The sequence below is a fragment of the Platalea leucorodia genome, assembly GCF_965183815.1.
Source record: "Platalea leucorodia genome assembly, chromosome: 22".
Lineage (NCBI taxonomy): Eukaryota > Metazoa > Chordata > Aves > Pelecaniformes > Threskiornithidae > Platalea > Platalea leucorodia.
Window position 1 is genome coordinate 5,029,069 of NC_138844.1, and position 23,048 is coordinate 5,052,116.

At 63.7% G+C, this 23,048-nt stretch overlaps 2 protein-coding genes and 1 long non-coding RNA gene across 7 annotated transcripts; 2 read left to right on the forward strand and 1 right to left on the reverse strand.

Annotated features, from left to right (window-relative positions):
- Positions 1-312: 312 nt before the first annotated feature.
- LOC309600079 lies at positions 313-4,703 on the forward strand. The gene is made up of 3 exons (XR_014230413.1): positions 313-691; positions 886-1,251; positions 4,457-4,703. It is a non-coding gene; the product is annotated as an uncharacterized lncRNA (long non-coding RNA).
- Positions 4,704-4,774: 71 nt separating this feature from the next.
- On the reverse strand, positions 4,775-15,814 carry NFE2L1 (NFE2 like bZIP transcription factor 1). 5 transcript variants are annotated; one of them, XR_014230358.1, is made up of 8 exons: positions 15,731-15,801; positions 14,783-15,306; positions 13,856-14,367; positions 9,611-9,826; positions 8,899-8,988; positions 8,347-8,508; positions 6,247-7,995; positions 4,775-6,137 (listed from the first exon to the last, which is right to left on the reverse strand). XR_014230358.1 is itself a non-coding variant. In XM_082331698.1 (8 exons), the coding sequence occupies exons 4-8, from the start codon at positions 14,363-14,365 to the stop codon at positions 6,673-6,675; spliced, it is 2,301 nt and encodes a 766-aa protein (XP_082187824.1). In that variant the 5' UTR covers positions 14,366-14,367; positions 14,783-14,992; positions 15,179-15,306; positions 15,731-15,801; the 3' UTR covers positions 4,775-6,672. The 5 variants fall into 5 exon arrangements, 4 of the variants coding, with proteins under 4 accessions (XP_082187824.1, XP_082187825.1, XP_082187823.1 ...); XM_082331698.1 differs by having other exon boundaries at positions 4,775-7,995; positions 14,783-14,992; positions 15,179-15,306; XM_082331699.1 differs by having other exon boundaries at positions 4,775-7,995; positions 14,783-14,992; positions 15,731-15,814.
- A 1,364-nt stretch (positions 15,815-17,178) lies between these two features.
- COPZ2 (COPI coat complex subunit zeta 2) lies at positions 17,179-22,625 on the forward strand (the record flags this gene model as incomplete). The annotated part of the gene is made up of 12 exons (XM_082332189.1): positions 17,179-17,362; positions 17,740-17,830; positions 18,109-18,232; positions 20,162-20,230; positions 20,472-20,553; positions 20,703-20,794; positions 20,872-20,927; positions 21,162-21,239; positions 21,567-21,618; positions 21,702-21,811; positions 22,039-22,077; positions 22,318-22,625. 10 exons carry the CDS (start codon positions 17,179-17,181, stop codon positions 21,795-21,797), a joined length of 924 nt encoding a protein of 307 aa, XP_082188315.1. The 3' UTR covers positions 21,798-21,811; positions 22,039-22,077; positions 22,318-22,625.
- Positions 22,626-23,048: the final 423 nt, after the last annotated feature.

Genomic DNA, 23,048 nt, shown 5'->3' on the forward strand with positions numbered 1-23,048 from the left:
TCATTTCCAGATCTTTTTTAGAACCTGAATTCACAAAAGGAAAAAAATAAAGGGGCCGGGGGGGGGGGGGGAAGAGCCCAGTATTGATGACAGAACTAGGGAGACAGGGACACTGACATGAGACTGAAACTGTGAATGTCCAAATCTCTGGAGCCAAGATCCTCAAAACCCTGCGAGCAATTTTTAGGGGGGGTGGGAGGGGTGAGGGGAGACTTGTGAAAATGCAAACTTGTGATTCGTATTGTCCTGAAGCAGAACTGCCAGTTACTGACACATGCATTGTATGTGGGAGGGTGGGGTGCGGGGCGGGAATGAATTTTAACCCCTTAAAAGCCTTTCTACCCTTCTTTCCGTTACAAGGTGCTATTTCTCAAAATTGCGGGGGGAGAGAGACTTCTGACTACTTGTTCCTTTTCTCACCTGAATTTGACTGTCCAGCCAGCAGCATTGGGAACCCTTTAGTTGTGGGAGGGAGAGGAAATCAACAGCAGCACAAGAAAAAAATCAATTCCATATTCTCCCATAACAAGTGATTGTTTGTAGGAGGCCAGGCGGTGGTGCTGGAGCCAAATGTGTTACCCTGAATCTTCTGAGGTTTTTTTTTTTTTAATCAGATTTATTACAAATACTGAACTATTTAATGTCTGGAGTCATGAGCCCCACCAGACTCCTGGCACCTCCTTGTAGGGTGGTATGTATCTAGACTTGCATTGTACAAACCTTTTTTTAAAAGCATGTGTTTAGGTTTCTGTGAAAACGTTGTTTAAATGTAAAGTACGTGTTTGGATTTTAACTTCATACCAAGCTCTGTCAGTTTTTTGTCTCAATAAAATTTTAGATTTATAATCCTGATTTTTTTTTTCTCTACCTTGCTCCTTCCTCCAGCTCTTTGTGCATGAGATGAGTGACGAGGTGTAGAGCAGGTCACGGAGGGAAGTTAGCCTGCGGTTGCGGTTCTCTCTGAGCAAGGTTAGCTCTGATGCAGCCCAGGTTAGCCGGTGGCTCCGATCTGGGTGTCGACAGCAGCAGGAGCTTTGGAGCAGCTGACAGCAGGTTCTGATTTATGTTGACTTCCATCTGGAGAAGAAAAGTGTCGTAGAGGTTAGTATCCAGAGGCCTGAGTCGACTCTCGCCCCTGGAGACAAGAGGACTAGCTATGATTCGGGACCTCGTTTGATGTAGCAAGATGCTGCTTGAGCCGAGAGCGCGCGCTGCCTGCGTTCCTAGCCAGGATCCGGCACCAGCGGTGGGGTAAGTGACTTTTACTTCAATTCTCTTCTGAACGTTGAGCAGATTTTGTCACTTTGCATTTACGGATGGGTTTTTAAAGCTCTGGTGATGGTTCTGGTGGCTGTTTGGCTGAAGATGGAGATGGCTTCGCGTGAGTCTTGGTATGAGCTGGCTGATGGCCACAAGCTCTTGTGCGTGGAGAAGAGCAGACCCGTCCTCCTCTGCTCAGCCCAGCTGACGCTTCACGCAACGGCATGGACGGCAGAGTGGGCTGAAGCGTTCCTGGGAGGAGGATTGTGGTCCTGGCTCAGAGGTTTCCAGTGTTTGCAGGGTGCAGGATGGAGCAGGGAGAGGCAGGGGGCTTCTGGGTGGTGTTCAAGGGCTGAACAGGGGCTCCGCCAGCCCCTCACGGGCACTGCAAAACTACGCAGCCGGTTGAAATCCACGTTATTTGCAGCAGCACAGCCTGTACCCGGCGGGACGCTGAAATGTCTGCCCTGCCCCAGCAGCCAGCAGAAGCAGCAATTAAACCTGTATTAATCACTAGAGATGGAAGGAGTAACGTCCACTTAATTGAACGTAAAGAAGGCTGCGGTTCCCTGGGGAGGCTCTGGGGCGATCGATCGCAGCAGGTAGCTGGAAGATGCGCGTTGCTCCATGGCGGGGGGGGGGACTGCGGCCGCGCCGAGTCCGTGGGGCTCCGGCGTGAGCTGCCGGCAGGGTGGGCAGGCACCGGCTCTCTGCTTGTCTCTTCTGGCCGCGGCACTGCGTAAGCGGGATGGGTCACCTCCCGAGAAACCGAGGCACAAGGGAAATAGTCTCACAACCGTCGTAATGTGCTCAGAGATCTGCGGGCGGTGGCGAGGCGGTCTGCCCCGGGCTCGCTGCTGCCCTGGGCTGCCAGAAGCGGGGCAGGGAAGGGCAGAGGCAGCTCCTGCGTCCCATCCCACCGCAGGCTGGCAGAAACCAGGGTCGGTCCCGGGCAGGGAGCACGCCGGCGTGCGGCTGCCCGAATGAGGGCTCGGGCGGCAGCCGGACACTGGTTAAAAGGGCCGCTGAGCCACGGCTCTCGCCAAGATCAGAGGCACGAGGCCCCGCTGGTGGCTAAGTGCTTCCTGCTTCGGAAAATGAAAGGTCTGCACTTCACCTGATTACGGGCTGGCAGGCAGCCCGCGCCTCTGACAGCGCGTGGCGTGACACGGGAGTGACAGCAGTGGAGGTGAGGAGCTGGTTAAGCTCCCTCCTCGCTACCCGCAAAAAGGCCGGTGCCCGGCTGCCCCGCACGGGATGCGACGGGCGCGGGCAGGGAGCCAGAGGGGAATGGATTTTTGTCTAGTTCTCGGCTTGGGTTTGCTGCTCTGAAGCCGTACCGGAGGCTGGGGAACAGCTCTTTTGCTCACCTGTAGCCTCCCGACAGGGAGACGGGGGTTTGCTGGTGTGTTTGTGCGTGAGCAAGGACGCGTCTGAGCGGAGGCTTGAAGGAAAAGGTCCCGTTCTGCGGGGGAGAGGCCGCAAAGGGCGACGAGGCGCTGGGTGGAGCCGTGCGTCCCCCCCGTCCCCATCCGTGCGCCTGCCGACCCCGCTCCCCTTCTGCGGTCAGGGAGGGGGCCGTGGCCCCGCCGGCAGGGCTGCGGCCTTCCCACAGCATCACTGGGGCGGGGGAAAGCCTTGCGGGTTATTTTTTCTTTTTTTGCAAGCCGGTATTACGTTCTAAAACAGCCCCTGAAGGAATATCTGAAATAAATACCCTAGAGCCCAGGAAGAAAGGCGGGAAGCACCTCAGAGTGTGTATTTTAATGCTTCGCGTTCCCCTTGGCTGAGCTGTTGCCATGCGTAGAGCTGGCCTGGGCTCAGCTCCGGCAGCAGGAGTAGATGAACTCTTCCAGTCTCATAAGGAGAGGTTTAATCCCCAGGGAAATTACATTTGCCCCATAGGAATCCCGGTGGAAGACTGGCGGGGAGCAGAGCGGGGCCGGCAGCGCGCTTTCGGCTCGCTTTTCTGGTCGTGGCTGGCCCAGGGAGGTGTCCGAGGCTGCTGGGCACGAGGCCGTGGTGTCCCCGAAGCAGCCTCTCACCCAGGCCTCCTGGCTTTTAGCGACAGGCTCTGTTAATAAGCCTCGACGTAGGAGTGCAGGAACTGCTACGTAATAACGACGCCGGATGAGAAAAGACGGAGCCTGCAAGCAGCCACGCCACTAAGGCGGTGGGTATTAAAGCCTTAGAGAAAGGCATCTAACTAAAAAATATAGAGGGCTGAGACGGTGCTGAGCCGCAAGGGAGGCATCTCAAAATACTTCTTTTAAGCGCGGCCAGCAGTGCCGGTGCACCCGCAGCGCCCAGCAGCGGTTTTCCATCCCCGGTTGGTTCATCCCAGCAGCGCGTGGCGTCTTCTGCAGGCCCCGGGTTGCCGCTTGGCCCACGGGGGAGGCTTTCGGCAGCAGCCTGGCTTTGGGACAGCCTGTCCCCCTCCCCGTGCTGCTCCCTGGCGTCTGCCCAGCCCGGCTGCCCGCACCCGCAGCTCTGCCTGCACCCAACCCCTCACACAAAAGAGCAGCAAAGTCAGGGCCTGCCCTTGAGCCCAGCTGGATGCAAACTGAGCTCTGCTGAGCCCTGCCTGGGGAACGGGGCTGCAAACCAGGGGCCGGAGCCAGCGCCGGCCTGGCAGCTGCCCGCCGGCTCCCGGCCAGACCTTCCCACCGCCGCCGGCCCCGAACGGGCAGCGAGGTGGGGGCGGCCGCAGGGAAAAGCTGAGCCCGGGGGGGGTCGGCAACGCTGGAAACGCTTATCCAGGCACAGGGACGAAGGGCTCGGGCTCCCGCCTGGGCCTCGTCCCGCAGGGAAGGGGACGGGGCAGGAGCCGGCCTGCGGAGCCTGATATAAATACACTCGTGATTGAATAAACTTTGGCTCCGTAACCAACGCTACAGCCAAAACCTGCGGGGAAGGTGGGGCTTGTGTAACGGCGGCGGCGCTGGAGCTGCGAGAGGGAAGGGAGGGTTCGAGCTTGCGCCGATGCCATTTGCTCGCCCGACGGGAAAAGCCAGGACACCGCGCTCCGGCTCCGGCAGCGCCGTCGAGCTGTGCCAAGGCAGCGCTGACCCGCGGCCACGCTGCGCCCAGCCGGGCCCGGGCCTTTGAACCGTGGCAGCTTTGGTGGCTTTGGCTCAGGGACCCGCGACTTGCTCCACGCAGCTGCAAATTTAACCAGAAACACGCTTCTCCTCAGCTTTCTTTAAGAAGATACTGTTCTGAAGTAAGGAAAAGCAGCTGAGCCAGAGCCGAGTGTTTCCCACGAACGAGGAGCCTTTCATTTCCCTCCCCTCCAAGGCTGTTACCTGCAGGCTGGGACGACAGCGACTCCCTCCCCAGACCAGCGCTGGAGGCAAACCAGACCTGCTCCAAGCCCAGCGCGGCAGAAAACAGCCAGGAGCCACCGTGGGTGAGAAGGACCCACAAGAAGCAGCTGTTTCTTTTCCCTGCCATCTTTCATCTTTTACAAAAATAATAATAAAAAAAAAAAAAAAATCCATGAAACAAATGCTCGTACAGTGAATAAGCTGTTTTATTTTTGTCCTGTGCTCACACAATCTCTCTTCTTTCCCTGACAGGTCACAGATCATTAAAATAAAGTTTCTAAGAGGAAAATAATTTAAAACATACACACAGGGCTCCCTTCCAACCTCCCCACACCCACATCTCCACCACTTGTGCTTCGTCTCATGCGTAAGTAAAGCCGTTGAATCCCAGGAGGCCGGGATGGGAGAGCCCGCCGGGGTCTCGGCGACTCCGTCTCGCGCCGCTCGGGGCCGCAGCGAAGGCACCGAGCGCCCCGCGACGCGCTCCGAGATCCAACCGCTTTCCCCGTAGCCTGGAAAAACGTGCCCGCGCCCAGACGTCTTCCCTCTCGGCCGCGCCGCGGGCCGCGCCAGGCCTCCCTCCTGCACGACCAGCTTTCTTGAGTTACCACCCCGAGTCTTCCCTCCGCCGCGCCGCCCTCACCCCGTATCACATGCACAGGACCGGCTAGGAAAAGCCTTTTTTTTGTTTTGTTTTTTTTTTTGTTTTTTTAAGCTTTTTCAGTTGCTGGTAAAGTCAGTACACTCCCAGCTGTGCTATATTGGAAATACAGCTTCTAGGATCGTCTCCGTGGTGGAGACCGACAGTGATCAAGGCACTACCCCCACCCCCCTCCTGAAAACAAAGGAAGTCAGACCAACACCTAGGGACAGAAGAGAATCCTATAATGTGATCACACGGTTACACTGAATCTTTATGGCAAAGAGAACATTTAGCAGCTTTGAACGTTTGGGCTTCTCCCTTTTACTCAACACAAGCACTCTAGACCCTATAGGGAAAAACAGGGCTGAAGCCCTAAAAAATCAAAGCGCGGTTAAGAAACAGGAATCCTAACAGCTGTCTAATTTCTATAAGTGACAAGCCCACGGCCTGGGGTGGGAACCCTCCGCTCCCCTTGTGCTGTAACGCTGCCCGGGGGGGCCCCAGCGCCCCTCCCCGCCTTCCTCCCCCAGCAGTTCCCCAGCCAGTCAGTGGGAGAAGACAGCGTTTGCATGCAGGCTGCTGCGTGTGCCGTCTCGGCGCCCCAGCACGGCGCTGGCTCGGCGGCAGTGACATGCTCCGAGTGTGGTGGAAGAGGGGGGGGGGAAATAAAACGCGTATCGCACCGGTTCTCTTAACCCTCTCCAGGTCCGCGCACCCCCCTCCCCAAAAATCCTAAAGCTCTACGTGCCCCCCCCCCCCCGAGGCGTCACAGCTCCGCCGCACGTTCAGGAACGGTTCTCCCGCGAGCCCCCTCTGAGCTTCCTCAGGCTGGAAAGGGTTAATGGAAGTCGCACCACTTGTGTTTCCATGTGTGCGCTGGTCTGATCTAGGAAGGGATGTTGGTTAATCTGGAATTAAGTCAGATCGAATCACACACACCGATGTCAAAACTGGTTCAGGAAAAGGAAAAAAAAAAAAAAAAAAAGAAAAAAAAAGGAAAAAAAAAACCCCAACTACCTGAAATCACAGAACTTTGGAAGTTCAGAAAAATGTCTCTCCTATAACTTGTTTTAAGTTCATTTGCTTAAATCTCTTTTCTTATTTAAAGCCAGTTCCTAACAGTAGTTTTTCCGCCTCTGCCAATCTCACCACCAGTGATGCCAGCTCGTTTCCTGCGCTCAAAGGATTCCAGGTTGTGGAAGGCGCCGGGCTCGCCAGTGCAGGGTCCGCTCCGCCCCGTCCCTCCCCGCAGGGAGCCCTCCACACTCAGCCTGCAGGTCCCGCAGTCTCTCCCGCACACTGACCGGCAGCAGTCACGTTTTTTTGTTTTGAGAAGATATATCGGATAAGAAGGCATGAAAGTTCCTCTAAGTACTTCCAGGCTCAGCCCTTCTCCAGTTCTCACTTGAGCGAGTGTCCCACTCCTCCCGCGTCGCCGTCCCCTCACTTCCTCCGGTCCTTCTGTTTCCGCTCCTGCCGCCGGGCCTGCTGGTCGGCCACGGCGCGAGGTATCAAAATGACGCTGCCGTCGCTGGCGTACTGCAGGGCGTACTGGCTGGGGGAGTAGGGCTGGCCGTTCTCGTCCCGCAGGCGGCCGAAGACTTCCTGGTAGAGGTTCTGCACCTTTTGCTTCATCTGGCGGATGGATTTGAGGAATTCCACCTTCTCCCTGAGCAGTTTGGACTTGTCCCGTTGCAAGTCCTCGACGTCCCGTTCCAAGTTGAGGATGGTGTCCAGTTTCCTCTTGCGGCAGTTCTGGGCAGCCATCTTGTTCTTGCCTCGCCTCCTGATGTCGCGGATCAGGCTCAGCTGCGCCTCGCTGAGCTGGTACTTGGAGAGGAGCTCGTTGAACTCCTCCACGGGCAGGTTGATGATCTTGTCGTTGGTGAAGGGGATCTTCATGGCTCTGGCTCGGTGCTCGTCCCTGCTCATCTGCTTATCCAGGAACTCGGACGGCTTCTCCTTGCTGCTCTTCTTCCCCGCGCTGGGCAGTTTGGGCTCCTCGGGGTCCAGGGCCCCCGGCGCCATGTTATAGGTGTGGTTGTGGCCAACGTGCTCCAGGTAAGGCAAGTAATGGAGCTGCGACGGGTCCTGGTAGCTCATGCGGCAGAACTTGCTGTACTCTGGCTGGTATCCAACCGCCCCTTCCGCTTCTTCAAAGTCCACGTTTTCAGAGTCTGAGCTGTAGCCGACAGCTCCTTCCTCAGAAAACGAGGAGGAGGAAGAGGACGAGGAGGAAGAGGAGGAGGAGGAGGCTTCTGAGCTGCTCAGAGAAGCAGGACTGTGGCCAGAATCCAGAGAAAGACCTGAGTCAGAGTCAAACTCCTCTTCCAGCTGCGAGGCCTGCACCGGGTTGAAACCTTCTTCAATCGCCAAGTCCATCAAGCTGATCTCGTCAAGCATGGCTTCGTCCAGAAGACCGCCCAGCGGGTCCGGCAGCTCGGGGCCAGCCGTCTCGTTGACCGTGCTGTTCAGCTGCGGAGGGAAGAAGATGCCGCTCAAGTTGGTGGAGCCGAAGGTGGTGTTGAGGCCGGTGGAGTTGTCCGGCGCCAGCTGGAGCAGGGCTGAGCTGCCGGCCATGGAGGGGCTTTCGATGTCGGAGCTGAAGAGGGAGAAGTCCTGTGAGCAGCTACCCAGAGAGGCCTGATGCAGGCTGACATTCTGATTGATGGGAGTGTTCGGAGGCAGGCTGTAGTTAGAAGTCAGCAGGTCTCCGCTCGTGCCGTTGTACAGGGTTTCTGCGGTTGTGTTGTTCACTTCCATAGCCTGGAAGAGATGCGACACAGTGAACGAGCCGCGCTCGAGCACCGCCTTTCCTCAGTGCCCTTCGCTTCCAGCCAAAGAGACAGGACAACGCTGCTGGATCCCACGGAAGGAGCTCTCTCCGGCGGCCCAGCATCACCCGCCAGCTGCAGGAGGGTTAAGACAGCAGCAGCAACCGCCACGCGGGCGGCACAGCGTCACCGCGCAGGCTGGGAGAAAACCAAAGCAGCTGCGAGCAACCCCAAACCACGATTGTCCAGGAATTGGGTGCTCGGGACGGCCATCGAACTTAAATTGATCGGAAGAGCAACACGGAAGGGCAAACGCTTTCCCACAACCTGCCATCGAGCTCACCTGCATTTCCATGATAGACATGAGGTCCTGCCACTGCTGCTCCAGATCGAAGGGCGACTCGGTCTCTGTGAGGAGAGGAGACAGCAGGCTGGTCTGGATGCCCGCGGACCTGCTCTCGCCGGGCACGGCTTCGCTCAGGGTGGAGACATCCGCAGCTGGAAACTAACCACGTGAGGCAGAGTCAGTCCCCGGCTGATCAGCCGCGGCCAGGGAGCCAGCAATCCCGAATGCCCTTCCACCTCCACGCGGGCAATCGCTTCTCCTTTGTTCAAAGCAAACTGGTTGCAGTTATTCCTCCACAGTTCACTATGAACTAATTAGAAGCAAAGCCAGAAGTCTTTAATTAATTGTGACCACCCCCCCCCCCCCCACTGCTACTTTCGCAGGCACGATGCCTGGAGCCTCCTTAAGCCGGCTAACCCAATTTACTGCCGGTTCTGCGGTCTGGGTTAGGGGTACCAGCGCCACCGAAACCCCGGCGAGCGAGGGAAGGAAAGCCGCCGCTGCCTCCCGATCCGCCGAGGGGCGGAAGCCATCGCCCCATCCGCTCACCTCCGAATTCTCCCCGAAAGGGAAGGTGGCCTCCAGCAGCCTAAGGCACTCCTCCAGGGACAGGGCTGTCTGATCCTCCGCACCGGGCACCTGATGTGAAACACAAGGAATCGTAGCCGCGGGATTAGGGAGGTGGTGATGAGAAACGAGCTCCTTACAGCAGGGCTTTATTACAGCGCATCCAAAAAGAGCCAGAGGCCCCACCCAGTGCTTCGCAGGCTCCATCCTCCCGCTCCAGAGAGTGTCGGAGCGGCCGCCGAGCGCAGCGGGGAAAGGAAACGTGCTGCCTCTGCTCCCGGCGAGCCTCACCTACCGCCGGCGCAAGGACTCGGCGACAGGCTGGAGGGGACCCTGCGCCTACCCGCGCCACCGCCTCTGCCAGACAACCCAGAGGCACAGTGAGAACCAGCCGCCCTCGTCCTAGCGTCCTGCCGACGGTGACACGGCCATTACCCTGCCCGCCTCGCTGCGGCTCCCCGGCCCGGCAGGCAGCCCGCGCTTCCCCGGCATCAAATCCTCTTGTCCGCCCGGGCAAACCCTTCTCCTGCGGCTCAGCAGATCCCCGGTGTAAGTCACAGGCGGCGGCGCCGCTCACCCCGACAGCCGGCCGGAGGGCCCCTCGCCTCCCCTCCGCCTCGGCGGGAGCGCGGACCCCCGGCGTGCTGCATCACCGCGGCCGCGGACCCCAGCCCGGCCGGCCCAGGGCTGTTACCTGCGCAGGGAAACTCTCCCCGGTCTCTCCATCAACTAGTAGGTTTCTATCCAAGATCTCATTCCCTCCGCTCCTCCAGCTGTCCCCGCGCTCCCTCCCATCGCTCAGCTCTTTGTCCACTTCGCTCTCTTTCTGACGGTGGCTGTAGTCAAAAATCTCTCGCCCAGCGCCGAGATCAATATCCTGTCTCCACAGGATGTCAATCAAATCGATGTCCTGAAAGACAGACCACATTGCCGTCAGCCCCGGGCAGGGTCCCCACCCACCGGCCCCTCCCGAGGGACCCCCCCCCCGCGCCCCGGCCAGACCCGCAGCCCACCCGCCGGCCACCCCGCTCCTCCGTGCCGCCCAGGGAAGGCGGTTCTGCCTCCCGGGCTCCCCGAGAGCGGCTCTGCGGGTTCCGCATGGCGGCTGAGGCCGGTTCTCCCCTCCCCACCGCCCATGGCCGCCCGGCCGCCGCCGGGAGAGGCGGCTGGGGCCGCCCGGGCCCGCGTCGCGGCGGTGGCTGCGCCGTGGCCGCCTTGCATCAGCCCGTGGTGCCATCCCGGCCATTTGCATAAGGGGTGGGGTGCGCCGGCAGGAAAATCCCCGCATTTCCACCCACCTGATGCAACTTGAGCCGCCGCCGCCGTTACCGTCGCCGTTGCCGGGGCTGCCCGCAGCCCCCCCTCCCGCCCCCCCCCCCCCCCCCCGGGGCACCCCCGCCGCCCTCCCCCGCTCCCCGCCCCGCCGGGCCGGCAGCATCCCCGCGGCCCCGGGGAGCGGCCGCCCTCCCTTCCCCGGAGCGGAGCGGCCCCCGGTACCTTTCTCATGTCCCCAGCTGCCGCCCGGGCCGCGGCGCGCACCGATCATGGTCCCCGGGGGACGGGGAGGAGGAGGAGGAGGAGGCGGCGGCGGGGCGGGCTGGCCGGGGCGCGGCACCGCGCACGCATCGCCGGCCGGGGCGGCTGGGGAGCCGCGCTCCGCTCCGCCCCACCGGCCACAGGTGCCCGCGGCCCCGCTGCGGCGGCAGGAGCCGCCCCCGCCTCCCGTGAAGCGGGTTGCGGCGCTGTCCCCCCCCCACCCCGTCCCCGCCCCGCTCGGTTAGGCCGGGCCTGGCTGGGCCGGGCTCGGCTGGGCTCGGCTCCCGCCGCCCTGCCCGGGCCGGGCTGCGGCGCGCCCCGCCCGCCCCTCCCCCGCCGTTACCTTGGCTGCGGCGCCCGCCAAGCCCCGCCCCCCCGCCCCGCCCCGCCGGGCTGCGGCGGCGGCGGCGCCGGGCCGCGCCCCCCTCCGCCAATGGGCCGCCGAGCCCCGCCCCGCGCCCGGGCGGGCGGCGGCCTCCGCCAATCCGCGCCGCCGGCAGCCGCCGCCCCGACCAATCCCCGCAGCCGGGGGCCGCCGTCTCGACCAATGGGCGGCGGCGGAGCGGCCGCGCGGTGCCCACCGGGCCGCTCCCCCGCCCTGGCGCAGCGGGGCCGCCGCCGCCCCCCCCCCCCCCCGCCCCGGGCCCGGCCTCGCCCTGCACCGCGCCGGAGCGCGGCGGGGCTCCCCCGGCAGCGGGAACGGCGGAGCGGGGTGACCTTGGCTCCCGGAGCGGGGAGCCCCGGAGCCCGACCCCCCCCCCCGCACCGTGCCAACCCCCCCGGCTTGCTCCGAGCCCCGCCACGGGGCCCGGCCCGGGACCGAGCCGCTGGAGAGGCAGGGCCGGGTGTAAGGAGATCCCCCCCCCCCCCGGCTGGGGCGGGGGTTGGCACCGGGGGCCAAGGCTGAGCCCCCGCAGCTCATCACATGGCTGGCGGCCGCGTATTTTTATCCTCCTGTTGTGGAAACGGCACCGGGCAGCGGTGCCGCCGCCCTCCCCGCCCCCAATGCTGCAGAGCAGCGTCCTACGGCTTCGACCCAGGGCCGGGGAGAAAAAAAAATGCATTGAATTCCCTGAATTTTGGACGATTCCCCGAGCTGCAAAGCCCCAGAGCCCCACGCCGCTCCCAAAGGCGAGCGCCGGCTCCGAGAATTATTAATAACGGCATATTCCCCCAGCAAGGTCGCGCACGACCCGCGGGGAGTCGCGGTTATTTTAAGCGCTAGGAAAAGTCATGGAAAAATTTAAATCCCGACCCTAAGGCTCATCTGCAGATCAGCATCGTCCCCCCAAGGAAGGACGGAGCCCTGCAGGTGCCTTCCAGAGGCAGCGTCTGCCGGCAGCCGCAGAGCTCACACGATATTCCCGTCGGAAAGGCTGGGCGGCTGCTCAGCCTTTACCGGGGTGTCGAGGTTCAAAGCCACCGAAAAAATAATTATTTAAAAGAAAAAAACAAAAAAACAAAACACCACCCTACTGGGGTAATGCTTTGAAATAAGACTCGGCGCTTTGAAGCGTCACACCAGCAGCAAGCACGGTCTCGCTGGCCCCGGGGGGAGCGAGGGTGGCGTGACGGGGCGACGGCGTGACGGGGCGACGGCGTGACGTGGGTGTGCGAGGCGGGCTCGGCGGACGGGATTTCCTGGCGCTGGGTGCCCGGGCGCCGTGCCCCCGACAGCGCGGCACACCTTGCAGGTGCGATAACACCCTCCCCTCCTGTCCCAGCCAGGGCTTTGGGGGGAAAAAAAGACGGAAAATAGAGACCGGAGGAAGAGCACGGACGCCTGAACAGCCGGGATCAGGTGCAGAGCCAGATCTCCCCTCCCTTCCCTAAAGGAGCGAGCGGAGCGAAACTGCAGCGCGGCGGAGCGCGCTTCCCACCCGGCATCGCCCAGACCGGCTGGGAGTTTCACTCCCGGCAAGTCCAGCCCGAGCCGGCCGGGTTTGCAGCTGCACCCTGCTCACGGGCAGCTCGCAGCAATGGCATCTAACGCAGGACTGTATTTTAAGAAAGAAATAAACGGGCCTGTGGAACAGAGCAGCGTTATCGGCCTCTCGCCACTCAAATCTGCGGCATTTCTCTCTCAAATCGGACCCCGGTTTCTCTGTACCGCGCTTGAACGGCTCCCCAGGCCCAACGCCCTCGGCCGAGAACACCAGAGTTGGGGCAGGACAGGGAAGTATTCCACGGGCTGCGCCTGACCTTGTGCGAGGCATTTCATTAAATTCTTCCCCGTTCCCAAGACAGGGAATTACCTCTCTCAATTATCAGGGAAGAAACTCAATGTGGGAACATTCGCCTCGTGTTCTGCAGCCCCCCGACCGAAGCTCCTCTCGTTGACACCTCCAAGGTCGCCGGCTGCAAACCCAGAGCGGGGTTTTCACCCTCGATCCCGCAGCCCAAACGCCTCCGGAGTCCGGAGATCCCCGCGGGCAGGTGAAAGCTGCCTGCAGGTACAGCCAAGGTACCATCCACGCTTCCTACGGCAGCATCCCACTGCTCATCCGTCAATACCAGACCCGAAACAATCGTCACCTTTGTCTCTCCGGCGTGCACGCGTTCACACCGCTTTCCTCACTCGATTCCCTGCCTGCTGCTGCGCCGAAGCCACATGACAAAAGCCCCAGGCATCCGCGACAGCTGCCTGCAAAGCTGCCCACCCCTCGCTGCAGGGGACGGGGTGGCAGCAGTCGAATTCGGCTCTCCCCATGCCCAGACGCCTCAGCAGCTCATCCGAGAGACAATTTATGAGACGCGAGAGCGACGCTGGAAGGACCCAACGCTGCAAATCAGCGCTAACGTCCCCCACGCCACGGCCACGGCGACGCTGAACATGCCGTGACAAAGAGAGCGGTGCCAAAAAGGAAAAAGAGCAGCAGCTCCCAGGGACCGGCATTGCATCACAGCCTCCGAAAGGTTGTGCTCAGACAGAAAAAATAAACCGCTTTCCAGTTCACCTCTCCCCACCCGACTGTGATGAAAACCAAGCAATAAACATCGCCACTGGATGAACTCCAGAGCCAAGTAACCCAACCACCCGCTCGACACCTGGGATGAGGCTGTTACCCAATGCCCCTGTTTATTTCCCAGCCTCGTTTTATCGGTTTCACAACACAAAGCTACGCGCACAGGTTGGAATGCTGACCCCAACCCTCTCCCCCTCCTTTCACTATTACTTTCAGACCAAGAATAAAACAAACAAAAAGAGAAAACCGCCCCGCGCATACACCCGGAGCCCTCTGCAATTCAGTATTACACCATTCCCAAGTGGGGACCCGCTTTTCCCAAGTGCTAAACACACACAACGTAGAGAGTACCGCTCGCCCGGATAGATACCAGAGGGCAAGAGCCCCCCAGGGGCTCCCTTTCCCCCCCACCGCAGGCAAAAGAAGGTCCTGCCTACCTCTTTGGTCAGGTCTCCGTTCACCGGGGCAGCCACCGCTCCCAAATCTTCCAGTTCTTCCCCAAAGCCCTGCTCCGCTCCGCTCTCCCTCACCCCATTGTCGGGACTGCTCCCATCCTGCAGGCCGCTGCCGTTCTCTAGGGCGATGCCGGCGCTGGGCTGGCTACCAGACACAGAGCCTTCGGGGTCTCTGTGCACCAACCAGGCGTTGACTTCGGTGGTGGGCACCTGAAACCTGTCCAGGGCCCTCACCTGGTTGAGCAGCCTGCGAGCGGTGAAGTAATAGTCCAGGTCTACGCTTTTTGGGTGGATGCCATATCCGTCCAAGGTGTTACGCAGGTTGTGAAACTGGGTCTGGGTGTAAGCGGAGCTCTGGCCAAGAATGATCTCCCGGAGAGGGGGGAGCTGCGAGTTCAGGTAGGTGTCCACGTCCACGCGAACGCCGATCAAGCTGAGCAGAATGGTGAACTGGATGAGGCCTTCGGTGAAGTATTTCTTCAGAGAAAGCATTTCTGGTGGAGGAGAAAAGAAAACAGGTGGAGGGGTTGGGAATTTAAAAAAAAAAAAAAAAACAAAAAAACCAATAAAACAGCGTCAGATGAATTCTCCACACAACAGGTTGGTTGGGTTTGTCTTTCCTCTGCCCCACTTTCAAATAAACAAAATAAAGCAACGACTTTGGCGTTCAGGTTCTCGCTAAACAACAGGATAAAAGTTTACAGAACATTCAAGACTCTGGGTTCGGGATGACTTTGTTTTTCTTCTCAAATTCTGGAACTCGCTGGTCGGCCAGCAGAGCGCAATTAAAGATTTAAATCTTGAGAAGCAACAAACCCTCCCCAGAAGATAGCCTTCACCCTCTCTCGCCCTTTCCTCTTCTTCAGAGCTGTTTCAGAACACAGCTACATAAAAATCCGTGGGACTTACTGTCCAAAACCTCCACATACAGCGACGTCCTCTCGCTCCCCGCAATTCCCCTCGCTCCGGGACGGGGTCTGCTCCCTCCGCCAGCCGCCTGCTCTTTCTTCCCCTCTCCTGGTCTGCGACGCTTCCTGAAGGAGCCTTTTATGAGTCAAAGGTCCCGATCGTGGGAAGATCCAAATCGTCCTCCGCTACTGGCTGCAATTTCATCAGCAGCTGAAATATAACCAGAGAGCGAAGGCGATAACGCGCCGACGAGGCACCACCCTAAACATTGCACATGGACCTACTACACCGGGAAACGGCGCTTCCCCCACGCGCGGGCCGGTGGAAAGCCGAGGGAATTTCACTGGAAAAGCTGATTTTTCCTGACACAACGCGGGCACAGAAACACGGAGTTACCTTCGGCGACAATATTGTCCATACTTCCCCTCCCTGAGCTATTCTTAGGCCGGTGCGTCAACTTCCCCTCTCTCTGAAGGAATCCAGCTCCGACTCCCTTTCACTCCTTAGCCCAGTTTCCAGCCGCTCTACAAAAACCCGTCAGGGGCTTTCCCACGGGCAGCACAACATCCACCACCCGCCCGGGGGCTCGCCCCTCCCGCCCCGACCTTCCCGCGCCGCCCGCCCCCAGCCCGGCGGGGCGGCTCCCGGTGCCCCCCCGCAGGAGCCGCCAGGCCCCAGCTCTTCCCCCTCTCCCCTCCCGGGTGCGGGTCCCAGCGCTGCCGAGCGAGGGGCGGCGGGGCCGTGGGCCGTGGGCCATGTGCCGCCCGCCGCCGCCGCTCCCCGCCCCGGGCCCTTTAAGACCCCCCCCGCGCCTCGTGACCCGCCCCCCCGCGCGGCCTCGCCGTCCCCTCAGCGCCGTCCCCTCAGCGCCGCCCGCCCCGCGCCCCTCGGCCCGCCCCGCGCCCCCCGCACCGCCACCGCGGCCCCGGCCCCTCCGCCCGCCGCTACCCGCTCGCCGCTGCCGTTCGCTCCCGGCCCCGCCGCCGCCGCCGGCCCCGCTCCCGCTCCCCGCCCTGGCCAACCACCTCCCCCTCCCGCCTCGCGCGGCGCCGCCGCCAATCGGCGCCCGGGAAGGGGAGGCGGGACGAAGCGGCTGCCCAATAGAAAGCGACGGTGAGGCGTTGCTCCCGCCCCCGCAGCCGCTTGGATAGGCAGGCTGAGCGGCCAATCGGAACGCGGACGGCGCCGCTGGCCCCCGTGTTTGGCCCGGCGGCCGCGAGCTGGGCCAATCAGAGAGGAGAACAGAACCACCGCGACCCGCCCTCCCGCAGCGATTGAGTGACAAGGCGTGCGCCCAATGGAACGCGATGCCTCCGCCGAGCGACAGAGGCAGCTGCCAATGAGACGACGCGCAGGAGCCAGCCGCCCGTCTGAGCACTTGACTGGCAGCGGCGCGGACCAATCCCCGCGGCGCAGAGACACCGCCCCTTCGCCCCGCAGCTGTTGCCATGGCACCGGGCGCCCCAGGCCCCCAGCGCAGGGCGAGGCCTGGGGCCGCCATGGCGGAGCCTCCACCACCCCGCAGGCCCCGACACCGCCCCGGGGGTCCCCCGCGTCCCCAGGGCCCCCCAATCCCCGCACCTCCCGGCACTGGGGGTGGAGGGGGCCGTCAGCCTCCCCCCGGGGCCACACCACAGCGAGGCCAGGGCTCCTCGGCCTCGTTTGCCCCCCGAGCGCGGCCTGGGGGCCTCCCCCGCGCTGTCGCAGCCCCTCGGGCCGGTAACACCGTCTAAACACCACCCTGCCCCGCGCTCGCCCGCGGCCCTCGCGGGTCCCCGTCCCTGCGCCGGTGCGAGGCAGCTGCCGGAGCCACTTGCAGAGGGAAGGACGGAGCCGAAGCCGGAGCTTCCCCTCAGGCCCTGCAGTGAGTCAGTGGCGGGGCTGGGAGCGAAGCCAGGCCATCGCCTGCTAACCCCATGCTTTACTTTCTTCATTGCTCCAGCCCTTCGCTAATTAAAAGTCTTTAATTTCACGCTCCGGCAGCTGCCCAGTCGGCATACCCCTGCTCATTACGCCCAGGCCTGTTGTCGGGTTGAGAAAAGCCAGCTCTCCTGGTCGGCCGCTCCTCGCCCGCGGCGCTGGGAGCCGCTGGGGTGCAGGGGGCTGTGCCGGAGAGAGGAACTCCCAGCCCGACCTGGGCCGGCTGAGAGCCGCGGGCAGGGGGAGAGCCCGGGGGGCAGCCCCGGGCCGGGGCTCCCCGCCACACAGAGCCACAGCTGCCGCCTTTGAGCCGCTCACAGCCACCTGCAGCTCACGTCCCGTGGGCTGTCCGTCTGTCTGGCTGTCAGGTGTCAGCCTCAAACAGTCAGACTGTCCGTGGGTCACACCGCTGCTCGTCACGGGGGAACCCACCGGCCGGTTTGAGCTTGACCGAGTAACTGAGGTTTCGACGTTCGATGCCTTTTGAGACAGTAACTGCCCAGCAGAGGGGAGGGAAAGGCTGCGACTCATCCCAGCCACCTCACCGGGCGCCCGAGGACCCGCGCCAGCGCCATCAGCGCACGCAGCCGGTGGCTCTGAAGCCGCTCGACAAAAAGCGCCGGGATCTCCCGTTAGAGCTGCAGGAGCGGAGGCGGAAAGGTGCTGTGAACGGCCACAGGAGCGGGGCCGGCATCAGGCCCCTGTCCCGTCCTTGCCTCTCCAGGTGATCACCAGATCACCGATGGGAACTCCCTCAGCTATTTAAATAAATAAGCACGGAGCGGGGTCCATTAAAACCATCACCTCGGAGCAGGTTATTTATACCTTCCCCCATCGATCGGCGCGGGCTTTCTGCCCAAATCAATGCCAGTGGCCGCAGGGCGAGGGGCAGCCGCTGCCAGACCTGGCAGCAGAGGCGGGGAGGTAGGAGGTAAGGGCAGGCAGGCAGCACCACCCCTGCCTGCTATTCCTGCAACGCTGCAGCTGCCCGGAGCGGCCGCAGCTGCCAAAACCAGACACCCTCTTCCCTGCCCCAGAAACTCGCCGGGACAAACAGGATGCCAGAGACAATAGTTCATCCGAAAAAAACGTGGAAAATGAGCACGAGCTCCGACGCCTTGCAGCAGGGTGAGGTTTCCCAGTGGGGGGTGAGGGCAGCAGCAGGAGCAGAGCCCCCCTTATTTTACAGCAAGGACCAAGCTCGCCGGCACGGCTGAGAGACGGGGGAGAGGCTGCGCATCCCCCCGAACCTGGAGAACCCCAACGTTGCGAGCAAGGATGCTCCAGAGCATCCAGGGAGACAGGGACAGCAGGGAAAGGGACCGGAGAGGCCAAGGGAAGGTGGTGAGGAGCCTGGAAGCACCCGGATCCGAGCGATTTTGGGTCATGGGCTCGCTCTGCCCCAGCTGCTCCGTCTCGCTAATCTCCTCCTGGAAAACAGGTCGTGAAACACCCAGGAAAGCCGGGGTGCGGCCCCGGCCCACGTCGTGCCGCAACCGGCAATTTGCTGAGGCAACGGCGGCGGCCCCGGTGGGCGGATGGGCACGGCCCCATCGCCAGAGCGGTTCCCCCTCGATACCGAGAGCCGCCGCTCGGCGCGTTGCACGCCGGGTGGGAGATTTGGGGGTGCCGCCAACCCCGATGGCCACCGAGGGCTTGCAACGGGGCTGCCTCGGCTTGCAAGCGTTACCCAGGCGCCATCCCCCTGTGCCCCCCTGCACCCCGCAGGGGAAAACGGGTGTATGGGAGCACCCTAAAACCTCTCACCGCGCCTCCCCGGGGCTGCGGTCAGCCTCCCGCCGGCAACCCGAGCCGGGCTGCCCCTCACAGGGTTATTTTTAGTGGCCCCCACGGGGCTATTTGGAGGGCTGGCAGGCGTCCCCGTCCCCACGGCTCCCAGCCCTCCTCCGCCTCGGGCAGGCGAGAGCCTTTGGGTGCCTCGAGCTGGCGAGGGGCGCACGGAGCCCCTTCCCCAGTGCTCCCACGGGAAAACTGGCCCCCCCGGTATTTTTTCAGCCATGGCCGGTGGGGACGGGTAGGGACAGCCTGCGGCGAGCAGCGTCCCTCCGGCGGGACGCGGTGGGGAGTTGCTGTGGGCACGGCGTGTCCCGCTGCCCCGCGCTCCGAGGCCGTGGCCCAGGTTCACCCCTGGGCTCAGCCCCTGCCGTGGGGAAACGCTCCAGCCCCGGAGGTTAAAGCAAAAAAGGGTGATTTGGGTGCAAGCGGTGAGTCACCGGCAAACGCCGCCGGCAGCGGTCAGGGGACGGGAGCAGGGGTGCAGGGGGGGCTGTGCCCCACGGCCGGGATCGCCCGTGATGGCACCCGGGGGGTACCGGCCCCCCGGCAGAGCCCACAGCCCGCAGCAGGGACGAGCCTGGCAGCCGCCGGCTGGACCCCGCGCTGCCAGGACCCCCCCCCCCCCAGCCTCCCCACCCACCCGGGGGGGTGACCCCCAAATTAAAGTCAGCAGAGGTTGGGTGACCCCTCCCTGTCCTGCTGCTGGGCCTCCCCCCCCCTCAGGGGCTTCCCTGAACCCCCCAATTCGGGGGGGGGGGGGGTCCCAGCCTCCACCCCCCCCCAGCTCCTTTCCCAAAGGAGGTGCCTGTGTGCGGGGGGGGCACTGGGGAGCAGCCCCCCACGGCCACACGCGTCCCCCCCACTGCGTCCCCACACAGCAGCGGGGGGGGGTGCGGGTCCCCGCCCCGGGGGACCCCCGGTTCTCCCCAGGGAGGCAAAGCTGGGGGTGCGGGGGGGGGGGGGGATGCGGGGCCGGGGCGGAGCGGGCCGGGGGGGGCGGGCACGGCAGGGGGGGGGACCGGGGCGGCGGAGCCATGGAGCCCGCGGGGCCGGTACGGCCGGGACGGGACCGGGACGGGACCGGGGCGGGACCGGGGCTCCGCAGCCCCGCCGGGAGCTTTGTGCGGCCGCGGAGGGGAGAAACGGGGAAAAACGGGGAAGGGGGGGGGAATGGGGAAAAACGGGAGGAAAAACACGGGGGGGGGGGGAACACGGGGAGGAAAAAACGGAGAAAAAAAACACGGGGAGAAAAAAGACGGGGGAAGAACGGGGGGGGGGAATAACGGGAGGGGGAAACCGGGGGCGATGGGGATAAATGATGGGGACGGGGGGGAAAGGGTGGGCAACGGGAGGGGAAGGGGCTGGGGGGGCCACGGGGGGGGGACCGTGGTGAAACGGGGGGAGAGGGGGGACAGGGAGGGGGGGAACGGGGGGGGAGAAATGGGAAGAAGAGGGGAAATGGGGGAACGGAATTGGGAGGGAATGGGGGGAAAAGGGGGAGCAGAGGGGCAGCGGCGGTGGGATGGGGGAGCAAAGGGGGTCCCCAAAATCCAGAGCTGGGGGGATCCCGAGGGAGGGGATCCAGGGGAGCCCAGGGTGGGCTGGGGGGGTGCGGACCCACCGCGGGGCTGAGCCCCTCCGGCCCTGGCCCCTCTCCCCCAGGAGCCCTCCCTGTACACCGTGAAGGCCCTGCTCATCCTGGACAGCCTCGGGCAGCGCCTCCTGGCCAAGGTGAAGCCCGGACCCCCCCTGCCTCAGTTTCCCCAGGGGATGCTGCCCAGGTCCCCCACCCCCCCCTCCTCACCCTGGCTCAGGCATCTCCCCCCCGGCAGGCTGCGGGGTCTCGGGGGGTCCTGGCAGTGACTTTGGGGGGTCCCAGTGGGGGCCTTGGGGGGGTCCTGGCACACGACCCCCCCGCGCAGGACCCGTGCTGCCCACCCTGCCACCGCTGACCCCCTGCCCGTCCCCGCAGTACTACGATGGCACCTTCCCCACGGCCAAGGAGCAGGCGGCCTTCGAGAGGAGCATCTTCAGCAAGACCCACCGGGCGGGCGGTGAGCGGGGGGGGCCGCTCCGGAGCTTTGGCAGTCGTGGGGGGACACGGGTGCAAAAGGTTTCATGCCGGGGGGACGCCGGGCTTGGAGCAGCGTCCCCTCCGGTGCGGTCCTGGGGGACACCAGCACCATCCCGTGTCCCCACGCAGGGGAGATCGCCTGTCTGGAAGGACTCACCGTCGTCTACAGGAGCAGCGTCGACCTCTTCTTCTACGTGGTGGGGGGCTGCCAGGAGAATGAGGTAGGGTGGGGGGGGGCAGCCCCGGGGACCCCCCAGGGACCCCCCGTGACCCCGTTGACTCCCCTGTTCTCCCGCAGCTGATGCTGTCGGCCGTGCTCGCCTGCCTCCTCGACGCCCTCGGCCACCTCCTGCGGTGAGTCCTCCTCCCACGTGCCTCGGGTGGGGAAACTGAGGCAGGGCACGGGGCAGCAGCGCGCCCCAGGTGATGCCCTGAGCTGGCGCAAAACCCCTGTCCCCTAACGGCCCGGGGGGGACGGGGCCAGCGCTGCTTTGGGATGGCAGGGGTCCGGGTCCCAGCACCTCGCACGGGACCCCAGGCCGTGAGCGGGAGCGGGTGCAGCGACGTCTCCTACCCGCTCACCCGCAGGAAGGAGGTGGAGAAGCGCTGGCTGCTGGACAACATGGAGGGCACGTTCCTGGTGGTGGACGAGATCGTGGACAGGGGGTGAGCTCCTGCTGGGGGGGACGGAGGGGGAGAGGCAGCCCGCAGCACTGGGGGTTGCAGGGACAGGGGGTGGCATCGTCCCCCTGGGTGCTAGGAAGGGGCTGGCCCCATCTCGGGGTGCCAAGGGGGAGCTGGGCACCCTGGCTTGCCAACGTTGCAGCAGCTCTTCCTCAAGCCTTTGTCAGGGCATCCCAGAGCCTTGCACAGGGAGGGAAACTGAGGCACGGGGCGGTGGCGGTGATGCCTGGTGGGGCGCAGCCAGGATGGGGAGGGAGCCATGCTGGGAGGATCCCGGTGGGCTGGTGCCAGCACCGCGCTGCTCCGCAGGGTGATCCTGGAGAGCGACCCCCAGCAAGTGATCCAGCGGCTGAGCCTGCGGGTGAGTGCAGCCACCCGGTGCCATGGCCTTCCTCCACCCTCCTCTGCCTCTCCCCACCCTCCTCAGCCTCTCTCCCTCCCCAGGCCCCCGAGCCAGCGCCGTATGGCTTCGTCCTCTTCGACTACCTGACGGGCAGCTCAGAGAGGAGGGACGCGGGGGACGCCGGCGGCCGAGAATAGGCAGCACCGAGGAGGTGCGAACCCTTCCCTGTGCCGGGGGCCCGGCCGGGATGGGCAGGGACTGGGGTCGGGGTCGGGGTCCAGCCACTGCCGGAAAGCTGCCGAGCACGGCGGCCTCGTGGGTGGTGGGCAGCGAGCAGGATGGTTGCGCAGGGGATGCTCCCCGTGTCGGGGCACCCAGTGGGTCCCCTCCTCCCCATCACCCCGCTCCTAAAGCTGCCGGTCCCCTTCCCTCCCCCAGGTTGATGAGAAGCCTCTGGCCGAGCAGAGCACGTCCCAGGTAAGACCTTCATTAGCCTCGCTAACGAGGGGGTGTGATGCCCAGCTGTACCCAGCAGGATGGAGATGGGGCACACCCTGGGTCCCACTCTTGTTGTCACCCCAGCATGGGGTCCCACAGACCCCCGGTTGCTCGGGGTGAGGTCTGCCCCCCTCCCTGGCCAAGGGAACCCAGGCGTCCGGCCGGGAAGGGCACCCCAAGGTGGGCCTGACCCAGTGCCCCCCCGGGCTCTCACGCCAGGTCCCGCAGCCCACCAAGGAGCACATCGAGCCTTCCCCGCTGACGTGACAGCTCCGGGGTCTCCCCTCGGAGGCGCTGGCTGAAAAGGTGGGACCCCGGGGCTGGGGGAGGCCGGGCAGCAGGACACACGGACCTTCCCGGGCATCCCCCAACTCCGACCCCAACCCAAACCCCGCGCCCCAGCCTGGATCCCCGGGACGGCTCCTCCCCGGCTGCGCCGCCTCCAGAAGCCCCTTGCCGGGTCTCGTATCTGCCCCGACGTTAATAACACTGAGGGAAAAATTAAGCGCTAAGGAGGGAGAATGGATTTGCCGTTCCTGCTTGCTCCCAGCCAGAACCAGCCACAAATAAAGTTTTCCTCCCCGGTTTGGTGTCCTCTTGCTGTCCGCCGCATCAGGGCGGTGGGTCCCCACACGCACGTCGCCCATCGAGGCTGGGCTCTGGGGGCTCTTTGGTGCGTTTCCCTTGGAGGCCAAGGCGACATTTCTGCGGTTTTCTGTTAAATCCCACTCTCTACGGGTTCATAATTTCAAGCCACCGCAGATCAATGGGGTCCAGCACAGGGCGGCCTGGGGGTGGTGGGAGGCTGCGGTGCCCCGCGGTTGGGGTGTGGGTCCGGGCAAAGAGCCAGGAGCCCCCCACCCTCTCCCTGGCCGTGCCCAGGGTGGGGATGGGTGCACGCAGCCAAGCACCCAAACGCTGCCCACCCGCGGGTGCCCACGCATGGGGCA